Source organism: Cygnus atratus, chromosome 12 (assembly GCF_013377495.2).
Source record: "Cygnus atratus isolate AKBS03 ecotype Queensland, Australia chromosome 12, CAtr_DNAZoo_HiC_assembly, whole genome shotgun sequence".
Lineage (NCBI taxonomy): Eukaryota > Metazoa > Chordata > Aves > Anseriformes > Anatidae > Cygnus > Cygnus atratus.
The window spans coordinates 13,050,788-13,068,144 of record NC_066373.1 but is presented as its reverse complement, the minus strand read 5'-3'; the positions used below and the strand labels follow the sequence as shown (position 1 = coordinate 13,068,144).

General features: G+C 66.5%; 2 protein-coding genes and 1 pseudogene across 2 annotated transcripts in view; all 3 read right to left on the bottom strand.

The window, feature by feature from the left end:
- Positions 1–870: 870 nt before the first annotated feature.
- LOC118246433 (C-factor-like) lies at positions 871–3,854 on the bottom strand (annotated as a pseudogene).
- Positions 3,855–5,085: 1,231 nt separating this feature from the next.
- On the bottom strand, positions 5,086–13,531 carry MTSS2 (MTSS I-BAR domain containing 2). The gene is given in 15 exon segments (XM_050713178.1): positions 5,086–6,285; positions 6,876–7,023; positions 7,025–7,042; positions 7,133–7,309; positions 7,452–7,526; positions 7,896–8,106; positions 8,299–8,396; positions 8,472–8,579; positions 8,675–8,832; positions 9,646–9,720; positions 9,808–9,899; positions 10,022–10,106; positions 10,791–10,864; positions 10,959–11,020; positions 13,463–13,531. Coding segments are annotated over 15 exon segments (2,235 nt in total). The 3' UTR covers positions 5,086–5,500.
- A 2,455-nt stretch (positions 13,532–15,986) lies between these two features.
- Positions 15,987–17,357, bottom strand: part of VAC14 (VAC14 component of PIKFYVE complex) — a 51,504-nt gene continuing 50,133 nt past the window's right edge. The window contains exon 19 of the mRNA XM_035543763.2: positions 15,987–16,769. Coding sequence (XP_035399656.2) covers positions 16,607–16,769 — 163 coding nt within the window. The 3' untranslated portion in view covers positions 15,987–16,606. The remainder of the gene's footprint in view (positions 16,770–17,357) is intronic.

Genomic DNA, 17,357 nt, shown 5'->3' with positions numbered 1-17,357 from the left:
GCGGAGCCGCAGCTCCTCTGCCTCCGGGGGAGGGAGGAGATGAGGGGGGCGACCGGAGCTGCCCCATGGACATTGCGCACCAGGGACCTCCCACCCCATAGACATCCACCCCTTGGACGTCCCTCCCCATGCATATCCTGCCCGTATGGATATCCCCCTCCATCGGCACCCTGCCCCATGGACCTTCTGCCCCATAGACATCCCTTCCCGCCCTAGGGATACCCCCACCCCATGGACAGCCCACCCCATGGACAACCCTCCCCATAGACATCCCTCCCTATGGACCTCCTTCCCCATGGACATCCTGTCCCATCAAACTCTCACCTCCATAGACGTCCCTCCCCGTAAACATCCCTCCCCATGGACCTCCCACCCCATCGATGTCCCTCCCCATAGACATCCTACACCATAGATGACCCTCCCATAGTCATCCCACCCCACGGCCCTCCCTCCCCATGGACCTCCTGCCCTATAGCCATCCCTCCCTATGGACCTCCTGCCCCATAGATATCCTATCCTATGGCACTCCCTCCCCCTGGACCTCCCACCCCAAAGACATCCCACGTCATGCCCCATGGACATCTCACTCCATTTACATCCTTCCCCATAGACATCCCCCCCATAGCCCTCCCGCCCCATAGACATCCTACCCTATAGCTCTCCCTCCCCATGGACCTCCCACCCCACAGCCGTCCTGCTCCATAGATGTCCCCTCCATAGACTTCCCCCCGCCCATTGACATCCCTCCCCACTGACGTCCTCCCCCACTGAAACATCCCACCCCATAGCCATCCCTCCCTTATGGACCTCCTACCCCATAGACGTCCCTCCCCATAGACACTCTACCCTATGGCCCTACCTCCCCATGGACCTCCTGCCCAATGGACATCCCTCCCTATGGACCTCCCTCCCCATGGACCTCCCTCCCCATAGACCTCCCTCCCCAGCTCCCAGCCCTTCCAGCTATGGGGTGGGGTGGCGCAGGGCCGCCTGATGGCACCGTCCCAGTGTGGCCGTGGCCATTTATTGATCTCCAGCCCCGGGGCTGGGGGTGCCCCCTCACCACGGCAGCCTCTGCCCCCGCCAGTCCCAGAAGGTGCCATTGCTGGAGGCCGAGAGGCCGGCGAGGACGCGCAGGACGCCCTGGGTGCTCTCCTCCATTGTCACCGGGCCCTGCAGGGACAAGGACAGCGGCACTGAGCCCCTGGCGCACACCCAGAAGGGGGCCCACTGCTCGGCGTCTTTTTTTTTGGAAAAAAAATCCATTTTTGGATGTGCAATAAAACAATTCCACGAGGCCAGGGAGAGGCCCTGGCCTCGCCAGCCTTTGGTCGGTGCAGGATGACTGTAGCTTGGGGTGGCGATGCCCCACGGTGTGGCGCCACGGCTGCTTGAGGGGCAGGCGAGCAAGGGGCCGGGGTGCCCTCTGCTAACACATGGGCTCCAATGGAAATGGGAAAGTAATGCAGGAAATGGGAAAATAATACGGGAAACGGGGAAATAATGTGAGAAATGGGGAAATAATGCGTGGTTAAAAGGAGAGCCCAGGACTGTCCCCTTGCTGTGGTATCATGGATCCTGTGAGACCCGGGTGGGGGCCGTGAGCAGGGAGGGCCGCAGAGCAAGATATCCATGGGGCTCTGTATCTGTGGGGTGTGATATCCGTGGGGCACTATGGCTGTGGGGTGTGAGAGCCATGGGGGCGTTAAGTCTATGGGGCAAGATACTCGAGGGGGGTGCGATGTCCATGGGGTGCTCCGTCTATGGGGCATGATACCTATGAAGCTTTATGCCCATGGGGCACAACACCCACAGGACGTTACAGCGCGGCGCTGTCGGTGCCCCCATCCCTCACCGCCTCGCGCCCCGGCGCTGGCTCCACGCAGCCTGGGTCGATGGCCACACAGAGGATCCCGCTGTCGCCGTACTGCAGGGCCTGGCACTTCGTCAGCATGTTCAGCGCCGCCTGCGGGGACAGCGGCACCGTCGGGGGTGGCCGGCGGGTGGGTGAGGACCCCATAGGGGTGACCCTGCACCCCTCCCCAGGGCCGTACCTTGCTGCAGCGGTAGGAGATGTCCTGCGTGTCCCCCCAGGCTGCCGCCACCCCGATGGAGCCCATGGCGCTGGAGACATTGACCACGGCTGCACGGCTGCAGCTCAGCCCCTGACCGCGCCCGGCCTCCGCCGCCTCCCGCAGCAGGGGCAGGAAGGCCTGGGGGGGGGGGGGTATGGCTGTCACCCTGGGCCTCAACCCCATAGTTTTGGGGTCGGGCAGGCCCCCCCCCCCCCCCCCCCCCCCCCCCCCAGACCTACCTGTGTGACCTGCAGGGGCCCGACAGTGTTGGTGGCATAGAGCAGCACCATGTTCTCGGCCGTCTCGGTTTCCAGCGTGCTGCGGCGCCGCGTGCCCGCGTTGTTGATCAGGAGGCCAAGGCCGACGCCGCGCAGCTCCTCCTGCACCCGGCCTGCCGCTGCGCCGATACTGCCCGCGTCCGTCACGTCTGCGGGGGGACGGCACGGGAACAGCGTGGGGACAGTGTGGGGACACCCACAGGGAGACCACGAGGACATCCATGGGGACACTCATGGGGATACCAATGGGGAACCCACGAGGACCCCCATGGGGCAATTCCATGGGTACACCCATGGGGACGCTCATGGGGAACCCAAAGGGAAAACTCCACAAGGACACTCATGGGGACACCAACGGGGACAACACCATAAGGACACCCACAGGGAACACCCATGGGGATACTACCACAAGGATACCCCCAAGGACATGCTGGTGGCCGCAGCTGGTGCATGAAGCTCTGAGGGGTGCCCTGAGGCAGTTCCTGGGCACTGAGCGGCCCTGGTGTGAGGGGACGGTTTTGGGGGGACAGGATTTTGCGGGACAGTGTTCTGGGGGGACAGGGTTTTGGAGCGCTGGCACCTACCGAGGGGCAGGACCACGAGGCTGGGGGAGCCCAGAGCCAGCTCGTTGAGAGCCTGAGGGAGGAACAGGGCTGAGAGGGTGGCACCAGGAGCCCCACAGGGCGAGGTATGGAGCAGGTGGTGCCTGCTGCGGTGCCCTGCAACACCCAGCAGCACTGCCACCGCGGGCGGCACCTCCACTTCCACGACTACCATCCCCACCACGTTCTCCAACAACTCCATCCCCACCGCCTCAACCACCTCCAGCAATACTATCCCCACCCCCAACCCCCACCACCAATACCATCCCCACTGCCACCACCTCCAGCTTCTCCACCATCTCCACCAGCAATAACACCATCCCCACCACCTCCTCCACCATCCCCACCACCTCCACCACCACCACTTCCACCACCACCACCTCCACCCCACCACAACCTCCACCTCCCCCAGCAACAATTCCACCAATATATCATCTCCACGACCATCACCATCCCCACCACCACCACCACCCCTACCATCCCCACCACCATCCCCACGATCACCACCAGCACCACCACCATCATCCCCACCACCACCTCCACCACCACCACCATCACCAAGACCACCACCTCCTCCACCATTCCCATGACCTCCTCCACCGATACTTCCACCACCACCACTACCTCCACCCCCACCACCGCAACCCCCCCCCCCCCCATCCCCTCCCCACCCCCCATCACAGCGACACCTCCCAGCACTGCCCCCACCATGGTGACTGCCCCGACACCCCCCATCCCCCCCCACCCCCCAGGTCCCCACCTTTCCGTCGGGGTCAGTGCAGGCGGCGAAGAGGCGCCGCGGGGGGCTCGGCAGCTCCAGGAAGCGTTTTGACCAGCCCTAGCCCCACGCCACCATCACAGCCGGTCACCAGCACGTGCTGGGCTCCAGGCCCCTCCATGCCGCCCTCCTGCCCCACAGCTGCCCCACGGCTGCCCCATGGCACTGATGTCATCACCACGTGTTTGGGGCAGGACGGCCGCCCCCAAACCCTTGGGAAACGGCCCCGTAATTGTCGGGGTGGTGCCGGGGACGCCCTGGGAGGGGTGGTGAAGGATTGGCAACGTCACCCCACGTGGGGGGGGGGGGGGCCCTCAGCACCCCAAATTTTGGGTGGGGGGACAGGGACAGGGCCCCCCCGGTTCCAACGGAGGCGCAGACAGGGCTAATTACAGTACAACCTTTATTAATACTGGAATCTTCACAGTGCATTCGTTACTCGTAGCAGTGACTATTTAAATCAAGGGCTCAAGGTGGGGGGGGGATAGGGGACGTTACCACCAAAAAAATAATAAAATAAAATTAAAAACTTAAAAAAAAAAAAAAAGAGAGGGGAGAAAAGAAAGAAACGTGGCCGAAGGGTGGGGGGGAAGCGGAGGCGGGAGCATGGGGGGAAATAAATTAAAAAAAAAAGAAAGTAAAGGAGCGGGTTAACAACAGCACCAGAAAAATTACTTCAGTCGAAAGACAATTTTTTTTTTCTCTTTTCCAAGGAATTTTTGCTCTCTGTACAAAATGAGAAGGACCCCCCCCCACCCCCTGCCCCCAACCCCGGACGTTTGTCACTTGTCATCAGCGCTTGGGGTCACGACAGGGGGGACGGGGCCGGGCAGTGGCTACGAGGTTACTCCTAGGCGGGGGCGAGCTATGTACAGGGGTGGGGGCGGGGCCAGGCTGTGCTGCCCCGGGGCTGGCGTTGCCCCCCCGCAGGATGGGGACAGGACTGGGATGGGGACGGATGGGTCCTGCGCTGGGGGGGGGGACGGGGGGAGAAAGGGTGAAAGGGAGAGGAGGAGGAAGGGGGGGAAGGGGGAAGGAAGGAGAAAGAAGTTGGGAGAGGAAGAGGAGGGAGCAGGGCGCAGAATGGACTGAGGAAAGGGGAGATGGGGAGGGAGACGGAGGAAGAGATGGGGAAGGAGACGGAGAGATGTAGAGAAATGGAGAGAGAGATGGAGAGATGGAGGAGGTGATGGAGGGGGACATGGGGAGATGGAGAGGGAGGAGGGGAGATGGAGAGAAATGGAGAAAGATGGAGAGATGGAGGGGGAGATGGGGAGGGAGATGGGGAGGGGGAGATGGGGAGATGGAGGGGGAGAGATGGAGGGGGAGAGGGGGAGGTGGGAAGGGAGATCGGGAGATGGAGGGAGAGATGGGGAGAAAGATGTGGAGATGGAGAGATGGAAGGAGATGGGAGATGGAGAGGGAGATGGAGGGGGACATGGAGAGGGAGAAAGGGAGATGGAGGGGGACGTGTGGCAATGGAGAGATGGAGAGGGAAACGGATGGGGAGATGGAGCAGGAACAGGAGAGCGCAAGACACGGGCGCGAGACGCAGCACACTACGGAATTAACGAAAGGAACCCAAAAACGTGAGGAAGGGAAGAAAAACGAGGTGGGGAAGGGACCAACAGAGGCGGTGACCAGCGTGAGGATGGGGCTGGGGGGGGCGCCGTGCCCTGCTGCGGCTGGGGGTCCCTGCGCCCCCCCTGAGGGCTCCCATCCCCGTGTGCCCAGCTGTGCGCCGCCGCCGCGTCCCCGCGGGCACCATCACGATATCCGTGGGGCCGACCTGTCGTTGGTGACGGTCCTGCGCAGGCGCACGCCGCGCCGGATGGCCACCAGCATGTCTTCGGCCGGGGGGTCCATGGCAGGCGCGGGGGGCGGCACGGGGGTCTCCTCCAGTGCAGTGGGGAAGGGGAACTGCCCCTCGCCCAGGGCACGGGCGCCGGCCACCAGCTCGCCAATCTTCTCCACCAGGCTGTGCCGGTTGGCGGCCAGCTGCCGGTCCTCCTCATCCTCCTCCTCCTCCTCCTCCTCCTCGGCGGCGCTGGTGCCACGTGGCGCTGCGCCAGGGTAGATGGGGATCTCGGCCGTGCCGCCACTGCCCCACGCCGTGTTGGGGAGGCTCAAACGCTTGGGTGAGGCTTTGGCAAAATCCACAGGGCCAGGCGAGGCGTCCTCGGCGTAGAACACACACTCCTCGCTGCCCACCCGCGTGGGGCCGGTGTAGGCGGGCGAGTCGGGCACCGTGGGGGTCTTGACGGGGACGATGGGTGGGCGGATGGGGATGGGGCCGGCGTTGGAGAGCGTGCGGCGCACTGAGGGCTTGGTGGAGGGCGTGCGGCGGATGGTGGCCACCCCTGGTGTGGTGCCGGCCGGCAGACTGGTGCCGCTGGGCAGCCCGGCGGTGGATGCGGGGCGCTTGGTCTGGATCATGCGCCGGTAGTTCTGGGCGATGTTGCTGTTGCGCGGGATGGTGGAGGACTTGTCGAAGTCGCTCTGGGGCTCGCACTCCACATCGCCGTTCACCGAGTAGCAGTCGTAGTCGGAGCCTGCGGGCACCGAGCGGGGTCACGGGCGGCCCCGGGCTCGCGACCGCAAGCACCCCGACGGCCGCCTCCGCGTGCCAAGCCACCAACATGACACTTCGTGGCCACACAACGCCACGGCCATCGTGGCACAATGGCCACCACCAGTGCTATCAGCTGTAACTTTGGCGGCCAACTTGGCCCCAAAAAATACCCAAAGGACCTGGGTCCCCCTGCTTCGCGCTCCCATCACTGCATGCCGCAGCACCGTGCGCACCAATGGGTGCGACCACCGCCTCCACACGCCCTTCCCACCCCCAGCCCCAAATCCACGAGCTGCAATGGGGTGCCCCCCTCCTCCCCACCCTGTGTTGGTGCAGGGCCAAAGGGATCGGGTCCGGGCTCGTGCCCTCTTGCGAAACGAGAGCGAAGCCTTGCAATTGGAGCGACGCAACCGGGTGGGACCTCGGTGCCCACGCGGGGTGGGGAAGGCAGTGCCTCCTGCTCCACCCTGCCGCGAGCCCAGTGCCTCTCATGCAACACCCAGGGGCACAAACCAGCCTCAGCGCCCCCTCCCCAAAGTCTGGGGACGCCCCGGGGTGCCCCCTGGGTACCTTGGGAGGGGATGGTGTCCTCGGAGCAGGACGGGGTGGTGGTCTGTGTGCTGTAGCCGCTGGAGTACTGCAGCGAGTCCCGGCTGCTCTTCTGGTGCTCCAGGCTCAGCCCCCGCGTCAACACCATGGCCAGGTCGCTGGCGGCGGGGGGACACCTCCTCGCCGTGCTGCGGGGGCAAGGTGGCTCTGTCAGCCCCCCCAAGGAACCCCCAGACCACCCCAAGAGCCCAGCACTGCTGTGCTCGCCCCCCCAGTACCTTGGCGGCAATGGTGGCTGGCGACATTCGGGGTCTGGGGGCATCCTCGGCACCCATGCCTGGGTAGGCGCCCGTGGCCGAGCCCACCTCAGCCTCCCGCAGGTGCTCCACGCGGTCCTTGCGCCGCTGCAGGGTGCTGACAGCGGGCTGGTCATAGGGGCTGGCCTTGGACCAATCCTGCGAGCACCGAGGCACGGGGTGGGGGGGACGCGGGGAACGGTCCCCAGCTCGGGCACCGTGCCGCTCGGGATGGAGGGGAGGAGGAGGAAGAGAGCGGTGAAGGCTTCACCCTGCGGGCCATGGGGGAGGGAGGACTCACCGAGGTGGGGGAGCTGCACTCGCTGACCGACTGGCAGGTCTCCGAGGCCTCCGAGGACGCTGAGCTGGAGGACTTCTGCCGTGCCCCGGGGTCCAGGAGCAGCAGCGAGTGCAGGGGGGCAGAGAGCGCACCCGGTGAGCCGGTGCCGTGCCTGCCGCACCCGCTACCACCCCACGAGTGGGTCCAGAGGGCCCTGGGGCATCCTTGGTGCCCGGTGGGGAAAGCATTTATTTGGGGACAGTACCAAGTGGCTCCCCAAAAGCTTGGGGTGATTAGGACATGGCAAGAGGGCACGGGGGTGGGGGTTCTCCTGCAGCATCCCCCACGTTCACCTCCCAACATGGCCAGAAGCACACACCGGGGGGTTGCGCCCATTTTACAGATGGGAAAACCGAGGCCCGGGAGCCCCATTTCTCCTCTCCCCCTCCTCCCCTCTCCCCGTACCTGGCTGGTGATGTCCGAGGGCATCGGGGAGGGTGGCTTGGAGTAGGCGGCGTCCTGCGAGATGAAGCCGGAGTCATGCGAAGAGACGCTGGAGAGCCGCGTGCCGGCGCTGGCCGGCTGGGCCAGGCTGCGGTAGCGGTAGGTGGAGGAGGGCGAGCACGTCTGCGCCCCCCCGGGCCATGGGAGGCCACCCTTGGCACTGCTGACGCTGCTGGGGGGGCATGTAGGGGAGCAGGGAGGGCAGAGGAAGGAGAGGACGGCTTGAGAACAAGGTTCAGCACGTGGGGATGGGGGCTGTGGGTGGAGGGTCCCGGGACCAGTCCCTCTGCATTACTGGGCACCAGTCGGGCACCTGGCGAGCCTCCCCGCGGGCCACCATTAGTCTCCAGGGTTAACAACATACCTGCACATGCTGGATTTGCGGGAGCTGGAGCTGCTGGGTGAGGACGGGGGGGTCTGGTAGGACCAGCTGTAGTCGGAGCCCTTCAGGTCCTTGATCACCTGCAGCAGGGAGCGGGTTGGAGCCCCCCCAGGGCAGCATCCCCCTCTTAGCCCACCCCATCCCCCCTCGCTGACCTGCTCGCTGGCGGGGGGCAGCTTGTGGGGCTCAGCGGTGAGCACGGCCAGGTCGTCAATGATGCCCTGCAGGTGGGTGATCTCCCCCAGCATGGTGAGCTCCCCGTTCTGTGCCGGGCGAGGGGACGGGGACATCAGCACCCGATGGTGGTGGACCCCCCCCCAAAATCCCCCCCCCCCCACCAAGGGAGGCCATGGCTCACCACCACGGGCTGCAGGAAGGCGATGAAGGTGCAGAAGCGGCCCCGCTCCTCGATGAGCGCCCGGCGCACCGCCTGCTTCTCCGTCTCCTCCAGCAGCAGGTACATGTCGTTGACGTCCTGCAGCGCCGTGTCCAGCTGGGGCTGCAGGTCCCCCTTCCCTGGCGGGGGGACATTGGGGGGGGACATCAGGCATGGCTGCATCACGGGCCGGGGGCCCTGTCCCACTCCCCGTGGAGGATGAGCCAACGAGGGGTGCGGATGGATGGGGACATCGCTGGCTGGATGGGAACATGGCCATCCAGATGGGGACATCGCCATCCGTATGGGGACACGGCCATCCAAATGGGGACATGGCCATCTGGATGGGGACATGGCCATCCAGATGGGGACATTGTCACCCAAATGGGGACATGGCCATCCAAAGGGGGACATGGCCATCCGGATGGGGACATGGCCATCCAAAAGGGGACATTGCTGGCTGGCTGGGGACACGGCCATCCGGATGGGGACATGGCCACCCAAATGGGGACATGGCCATCCAGATGGGGACATGGCCATCCAAATGGCGACATCACTGGCTGGCTGGGAACATCGCCATCCCCACGGATTGTGGTGGTGGGGGGGGGGGGTAGCATGAGCAGGGCAGAGCGGGGACGGACGGATGGACAGACAGACAGACGGACAGACAGACAAAGCCCCAGCAAAAGGGAAGAGCTGGGAGGGGAGGCAGGGATGGGGGGACACGGGGGTGACATCTTTGGGGGGTGTCCTTGGCTTTTGCCCAAGGTGGGGACACAGATAAGGAAGCAGAGGGGGGGCAGTGGTTCACTTACCCAGCAGCTCTACGGGGAGGACGCGGAGGGGAGGAGGAGAGGGAAGGAGACAGAGAGAGAGAGAGAGAGAGAGAGAGATGTGAAACGCCAGCCGGCCCCCCCGTGCCCCCCGCCCCGCCACCGCCGTCCCCCCGCTACCTTTGCGAGCCTTCTTCTGCAGCTTGAGCGTGTCCGAGGACTTCTTCTTGATCTCGTGGCGGGCCCGCTTGTACTCTGCGGGCACACGGGTGGGGTGGGACCAAGCATCCCCCCCGAACCCCAAAAAGCAGCCCCCCCCACCCCAAAACGTGCCCCCCCCACCTTTGGCGTGGTCCTTGTCCAGCTGGTTGGCGACTTTCTTCCAGTCCTCGATCCTGTCCTGCAGGGGGGTGATCAGGCTCTCCATGAGGGCGCTGCAGCGGGGGCGCAAAATAAGAGGTGGGAGCGGGGCCGACACCCCCCCGCTGGGGTGGGGTGGGAAAAATCCCTGGGGAGGCTCCCAGGGGGGTTCCCAGCTCGCCACCGCGACACCTACTTGGTGAACTGCCGGAGCTTGGCCTCGATGCTGCGGTGCCGCATGCACATGCGGGTGAGCGCGGAGCCGATGTCCCGCGTGGCCCCTGGCGGTCAGAGTGGGGCCCACTGAGGGTCGGGGGCGGCCAGAGGGGTCTGGGGGCTCCCCCCCCCCCAGTTAAATGCATACATCAATAGCCACTGTGGGGCTCTGTGAGCGGTACATCTTGGGGCTTTGCAAAGAAGCCGCCCCCGTTTGGCAGGCAGACAGCTGTTCACTCTGAAGCCTAATGATGGCCACAGGGGGGCAGCGCCGCAGATCCCACAGAGTGCCGTCAGAAATCCCTGCCCGCGGGCCGGGCAGCGGGGTGCTGCCTCCCCGCACCCCTAAAAAGCCCCAGGTGAAGCATCTGAAACCTGCTCTGGTCCCGCAGTGGTGGCTGCAGGGGCACCCCTCAGCCCCCTCCTCCCCATCCGCCCCCCACGCCGCGCTGTGTCCCCGCCGCCACCTCCACCTGGGTGCCTGGTGCACCCCCAGAGCCCCCTGACGCCCTAATCCCACTGCTGGGGGCTGGGAGACAAATCTGATTGTGGCTCAAGCCTTCCTCTTCCACCTCCTCCTCCTCCTCCTCCTCCTCAGCAGCTCCAGATGGCCGGGGTGCCGCCGGCACCATCTGCTTGGCAGCCCAGCGGCGCCTGCGCAGGGGCAGCCCCGGCCCGGGGGGGGGACGACATGATGCTGTGACCCCCCCTTACCACCAGCCCCCCATGTCCCCCCCCCCAGGTCCTACCTCGGGTGTTGGTGGCCATGTCGGCCACTTTCTGGAAGGCATCCAGGAAGGCGACCGCGGCCAGCACTGTGGTCCTGGGGGGGGACAGGGACACCGGTGTCACCCCCCCGGTTGGGGGGGACGGGTCCGGCACCGTGCCCCCCCGTCATCCCCCTGCTGACCACTCACCTGAGCTGGGAGTGCAGCTTGGTGGCCTTCGAGTTGAAGTCCTCCCAGATGGGGTAGGAGCTCTGCAAGGGGGGAGGCGGCCGTCAGACCCTGCGCCTCAGGCACAGCCCCCCCAGCCTCCCCCGGGGGGGGGGGGGGGGGCAGCTCGGGGATGGGCACAGCCTCGTCGGTGGCTGGCAGAGGCTGAGCGCTCGCCCCGTCCTCCACTGCCCCTTCCTCCCTGCCCTCCACACCCCGAGATTTCCCCCTTCCATCCTTGGCCTTCGGAGACCTCATCGCAGGGCCGGGAGCTCCGGGAGAGGCTGCCCCAGCCTCCAGCCTCCAGCCCGGCCGTGGAGGTGAGGCTCAAAGCGGCAGGAAGAGGGTGCAGGTGCCGGGGGGACCATCCCGGTGCCATCCCAGTAAAACCAGTCCCAGCGTGAGGCCCTCCCAGTGCCGGTGGTGTCTTGAGGTCAGTCCCAGTGCCATCCCAGCGAAACCAGTTCCAGTCGGTCCCAGCGAGGCTGTCCCGGCGTCATCCCAGCAAGGCCAATCCCAGAGCCACCACACGGCAAGGCCATCAAGGAGCCACCATCGCGATGAGGCAAGTCCTGGTGCCAACCCGGCGTCACCGTCCCAGTGCCCTGTGTCCCAGCAAAGTCATCCCACGGCCGTCCTGGCGAGGCCATCCCAGAGAGGCCATCCTGGTGAGGCTGTCACGGCGAGGCCATCTAATGGCAGTTCCAGGTTTGTGAAGTCCCCGGAGGTGGCTGTCGGTGCTCTGGTGGCACTTCTGTCCCGTTTGGGGACAGGGCTTGCGTGGAGCGGGGACGCCGCTGGGTTTGGAGCCCTCGGGAGCCTCCCTTTCCTCGCGGGTCCGGCCAGCACGGTTGGAGGGTGCCGCCTGGTGCGTGACGTCCGTCGGGCCACAGCCACGTCCCCGGGCCACCTCTGTGCCAGGCCACCCGGGACGGAGCCGTGGGGCTGGCATCATCGTCCCCAGCCCTCTGGGGCACCGGTCAGGAGGAGGACGCGGATGAGGCCAGCAGGGACAAGGACAACGGGGACAAGGACATGCCAAGGTCACCTGGGGACGCCACGCACCACGGAGAAGCCACCACGGACAAATCCACCAGCACCGAGACCACCACGGGGCTCCGCTGCCCTCCTTCCTCAAGCCACCAAGGGGGAGACAAAAAGCCACTGGCGTGCCCCCAAAGCCACTGAAATCACGTCCCTCTGCCCCGGTGTCACTGCCGCAGGTCCCCGCCGTGCCAGGCATGTTGCCATGCTCCACGCCAGCACTGATTCTGTCCCCCTGTCCCACCAGTGCCCCGGGACGCCCATGTGGTGACACCGGCACCGGTGGGGATGCTGCGCCCGTGGGGCCTCCGGTGCGCAGCAGGAGCGCAGCTGAAGCTGCAGCACGCTTTTTTTGGTTTTCTGCCCTTTTTTTGTATTTTTTTTTTTTAGCCTTCAGCCAACATCATGGAAACAGATCCAGCCTGGCACGCGGGTGCCTGATGCAGGGGCGAGGGGCTCCTGCCCCCTCCCCAGTGGTGTCCCCACGGGGCTGGAGTCCCCGCTGTCACTGGCGTGGGGATGGTGGCTCGGGGCCGCGCCGTCCCCTCTGCGGCCACCGAGGGAACGAGGAAACTGAGGCAGGGGCTGCCCTGGGTGGGGGGGGAGGCGAAGGGCATTGGTGGGTGAAGAGGGGGGATCCCCAAACCCAGCCCCAAGCTTTTTGGGCATCGGAATTTCGGAGGCCGCAGCCAGCTCAGCCTCCCCGTCCTCCCCTGGCACCGCAGCCCCCCGGGGCTTTGGGGTCACCCCGTCACCCATCCCCGTGTGCCACCGGGATTTTCTCAGTGGGGGGCTCCCCCCCCCCCAAAACCTCCCAATCCCAGCCCCGTGGGGACACCGCCGGCCCCCGAAGGGGTTAACCTCCTCCTCGGCGAGGCTTTTATTTTTTTATCCCCCCTCCCCTGCCTTGGCAATGACAGCATTGTCTGGCCGGGGCTGCAGCAGGGAGCGGGAGGAAGAGGAGGAGGAGGAGGAAGGAGGCAGCTCTCTGCCCCCCGGAGCGCCCAGGGGCAGAAGCCCCAGCGCTGGGGCTGGGCAGCGAGAAATTCCCCCCCGCCCCCCCCCCCGGCAAAAAAATCCCCATTTTGTTTTAAATCGAGCCCCAAAAAATAATTAATAAAAATAAAAATAGAGAAATAAAGCTTTTTTTGGGGGGGGGGCACCCAGCCTTTGCTCCCAAGGGAGGCGAAGCCCGGGGTGGGGGGGTGGGGAGCACACAATGGTCCCCCCCGCCTCGGCACCAAGCAGGGGGGAGCCGGGGGGGCTCGGGGGGAGTCCGGGGGGGGGGGTCCGGGGCTGCTGCCACCGCTCCGTGACCGGGGCGGGGGGGGGAGGCTCCGGTGGCAGCCCCGGGGTGGAGCGGGGACCCCCCCGGTGGGGACGGGGGGCTCGGGGGGGGGATCGGAGGGGAGTTGGGGGGGGTGCTCGGGGGGGGTCCCTACCTTCATGTCGTTAATGATGGCTTGGAAGAGCCCCCCGAGGGCTCCGCACTCCTTCTCCGCCGTCTCCATCGCGGCGGGCGCTGCGGCTGCCCGGGGCGGGGGGCGCCGCCGGGGGGGGCCGCGGGGGGGGCCAGGCTCGGGCTCGGGCTCGGGCTGCGCCGGGGGGGGCTCAGCGGCGGGGGGGGGCGGCGGCGGCGGCGGCGGGGCCGGGCCGGCGGGGCCGGGGCTGGGGCTGGCGACGGGGGGGCGGGCAGGGCATCGCCCCCCCCGGGCTGTGCGGGGGCCCGGCCGCCCCCCTGGCGGCGGAGGAAGGGGACCGGGACCGGGAGCGGGGCCGGCACCGGGAATGGGGCCGGGGAGCGGAGCGCGGAGCCCCCGGGGCGGCGGCGGGGAGCGGGGCGGAGCGGGGCGGGCTCCGGAGCGGCACATGCGCCGCCCGCCCCCGGGGGGGGGGCGAAGAGGGGGGGCGGTGGGGGTTTTTGGGGGGCGGAGGGGGCCGGGGGCCGGCGGGGGACCCCCAGGGATGCGCGGGGTTAAGGGGATGGGGGGCGAGGTCAGCGGTGTGGGATGGGGGGGGGATCTGGGAGATTCCCCCCCCCCCGGGGCGGCCCCGGGACACCCCCCAAAGGGGTGGGGGAGGCTCGGGGGGGCTCTGGGGGTGGTGCTGGGGGTGCTGGGGGGTGGGGTGGGAAGGGGTTTGGGGGGTGTTGGGGATGCGTGTGGGGTGTTGGGGCTGGGAGGCGAGGGATGCTTTGGGAGTTGGGGGGGGAACCAAGGGATGCTCGGGGCTGGGGGGGCTCCCCAAGGGTCTTCCCCACCCGGGGGTCCCACGCCTGGGTGCACCGCAGGGATCTCCGGGGGGGGCTCCGTGGCTGGTTTTAGGGTCCTGAGCTTGGGAAGCGTGGGAAATCCGCAGGGAGACCATGCCCTGACCCCAGCTGGGCTCTGGGGGGGTCCCAACGGCACCGAGCTGCACCCTGAGGGGGTGCTGGGGGTGCTGAGCCTGGCTTGGGACCACCGCCAGGGCATGGAGGGGGCTGCTGCCCCTATATCCCCTATCCAGCCATGAAAACAGCCCCAATATCCTGGTGGCCGTGTCCCGGTGGCCGTGTCCCAGTGGCCGTGTCCCGGTGTCACCACGCTGCTTGGGCCACCACTGGCCAAGAGCCACCCATAAGGACCGGATCACAGCCCCGTGCTCCAGCTGGGATTTCTCCCCAAACCCTGACCCTGTTGGGGCCATCAGCAGTGGGGGACACGCAGCAGGGACCCCAATGTCCCCTCCGTGCCCCAAGCGGTGGCTGGGGGGCTCGGGGAGGCACGGCTGGCCCGTCCTGGAGGGCTGGCTGTTAAAATTAACCCGCCACGACCGGGTTTGGGAAGCCCTTTCCCGGGAATGCCAGGAATGTCTTGATCCCGTCCAAAGCAGCCTCGGTGCGGGGCTGCCGGGGAAACCCGCTGCCAGAGCCCAGCTCTGCTGTAAACAGGCCGGGGGCCATAAAAGCCCTCTGCATTCCTCCGGCCCCCTCCCCGGGATCAGGTGAGGGCCCGAAACGCGCCGGGATGGGGCTGGGGGTGCAGCTGTGCTCCCCAAAATGCAGCCCCCCCGTACGCGGCGGCCCCTCGGCGCTGCTGGCCAGGGCGAAGCGGCTGCTCGGGGCCAGGAAAATGCCTGTCACCACGCTGCGGTTTCATGACCACGGCCTGGAAGAATTTCGGCTGCTTTTTCCCCTCTCAGGGAGAGGAGCAGGAGGAAAAGCCCCGGCACGCCTGCCAGGCAGGGGAACAGCCCCGGGGCCAGCGTGGCAGGGCTGGGGCAAGGTGGCAGGGCCAGAGCAGGGTCTCCTGGGCTAGCAAGAGCCAGGGTTGGGAGTTTTGGGGCTCCTCTTTGGGATGGATGTGTATGGGGAGTCTTGGATGCAAATGGGGAGCCCCAGATGTGGATAGGGAGCCTCAGATCCGTATGGGGAACCCCAGATCTGGATGGGAAACACCATATGTGGATGGAGAACCCCATATGTAGATGGAGAGCCCTGGATGTAGATGGGAAACACCGGTTGCAGATGGGAAACCCTAGATCCGGATGGGGACCCCTGGATGCAGAGCCCCAGATGTGGATGGGGAAACCTGGATGTGGATGCAGAGTCCCCATATGAGGACGGGGAACCCCATATGTGGATGGGAAACCCCATATGTGGATGGGAAACCCCATATGCAGATGGAGAACCCCAGACGTGGATGGGGAAACCTGGATGTGAATGGAGAGATCCACATGTGGATGGTGAACCCCGGATGCAGACGGGGAGCCCCATGTCGATGCAGAACCCCGTATGTGGATGGAGACTCACATGTGGATGGGGAGCCCTAGATGCAGATGGGGAGCCCCATATGTGGATGGAGAACCCCATATGGGGATGGAGAGCTTCAGATATGGATAGAGACCCCCATATTCTGAAGGGGAGCCCCAGCAGCAGGCACGCCGCAGCGGCCGTGCCAGCCACGCAGGAAGGGCAGGACGGCAGGGCTGCTCTGCGTTGCTCTCTTTATTTTGTCGCGGGGAGCTCGCGATAGGAAGGAGGAAGGGGTGCGGGGGGCGTGGAGCGAGGGGGGGCTCCTCCACCGCACCCGCACCCGGCGCGGGGTTAAGGCTGCGCTGCCGGCCGTGCCCGGGGCTCGGGGGGTGCGGGGGTCCTGGGGCCGTGGCAGCCTGCGGGTGGGAGCGCGGGTGCCCGTGCTCGTTTTCCCGGCGGGGAGGACCCCGTTTGCTCCCTTCTTCCCTTCCCCGTGCGTTTCCTCCCCTCCGGTCCCTCTGGCAGGAGGCCGTGCTCTCAGCTGACGGTCATGGGGAAGGCATTAGCGAAGCGGAGGGGAGTTTGCTCGCCCTGCTGCAGGAGAAGTCAGCGCCTTCCCCGTGGCCTCTCCTCCTCCCGGCAACGCCGGGCACAGCCTGGGGGTCCCACCGTGCGTAAGGCAGCACGGAGGGGGAAAAACCAGCCCCGTGCCGAGCGCTCGCCCATCTCCCTCTGCCCTTAAAACCACCAGGTGCTCGGGACCCGCTGTCCCCGTGCCCTGGTCCGCGTCCCCGTGCCCTGGTCCCTGCCCCAAGCGCTGCAACCGTGCCCACGGGCGGCCGCGCGGGGCTGCTCAGAGGACGCCGCGCCGCTCCAGCTGCTCTGCCCGCCCGGCTCGCTGGTGCCGCGCCTCCAGGTGCTTGTGCTGCACCTTGTCGAAGTGCTGCAGCAGCTCCGTGTAGTCGATGTTGGAGGCCGCCGACCTCTTGGAGCCCGTGCTCGCCCTGGTGCCGTCCCTGCGGGGAGGAAGGCGAGCGTGAGGGCAGAGCACACCGCACCGCGTGCCCCGGTGCATGATGCTGGTGCTGAGCCGAGGGGCTGGCACCTTGCTGAGCCCTGCAGAGTCCTGGCGCCCTCCTGCAGAGGCAGGAGATGGAGGCCAGGAGAGGCCGGGACAGGAGGGAGGCCACCAGGCACGTTTGGTGCCCAAGGTGGAGGTCCCGGCCTCGCCGGGGCAGTGCCTCAGTTTCCCTGCCCGGCTTTACAAAACCCCAAATAAATATCTGTGTGCGGGGACAGCCGAGGGGTGGGACGAGGACCCCTCGTGCCCGGCACGCCGCCGCCTCCCCATCGTGGCACGGCTTCCCCGGGGAGGGGGCAGCCCGGGCTCGCGGTTATGAAAGCAGCCTCCGGTGTTTGAAGGAATGTAGGTCAGCGTTAATCAGATGCTCAGGCTGTCTGACAGCTCCGATCGCTCCGAAAACCCGGCTGCCACGGCCGAGGGAAGAGAGAGAGGGAAAAAAAAAAGGGGGGGGGGACGGGCACACGTGCCCCCCTTCCCTGCCCCTCCAATTAAAATCGGGGCTGCGGGATCCCGCTCCAGC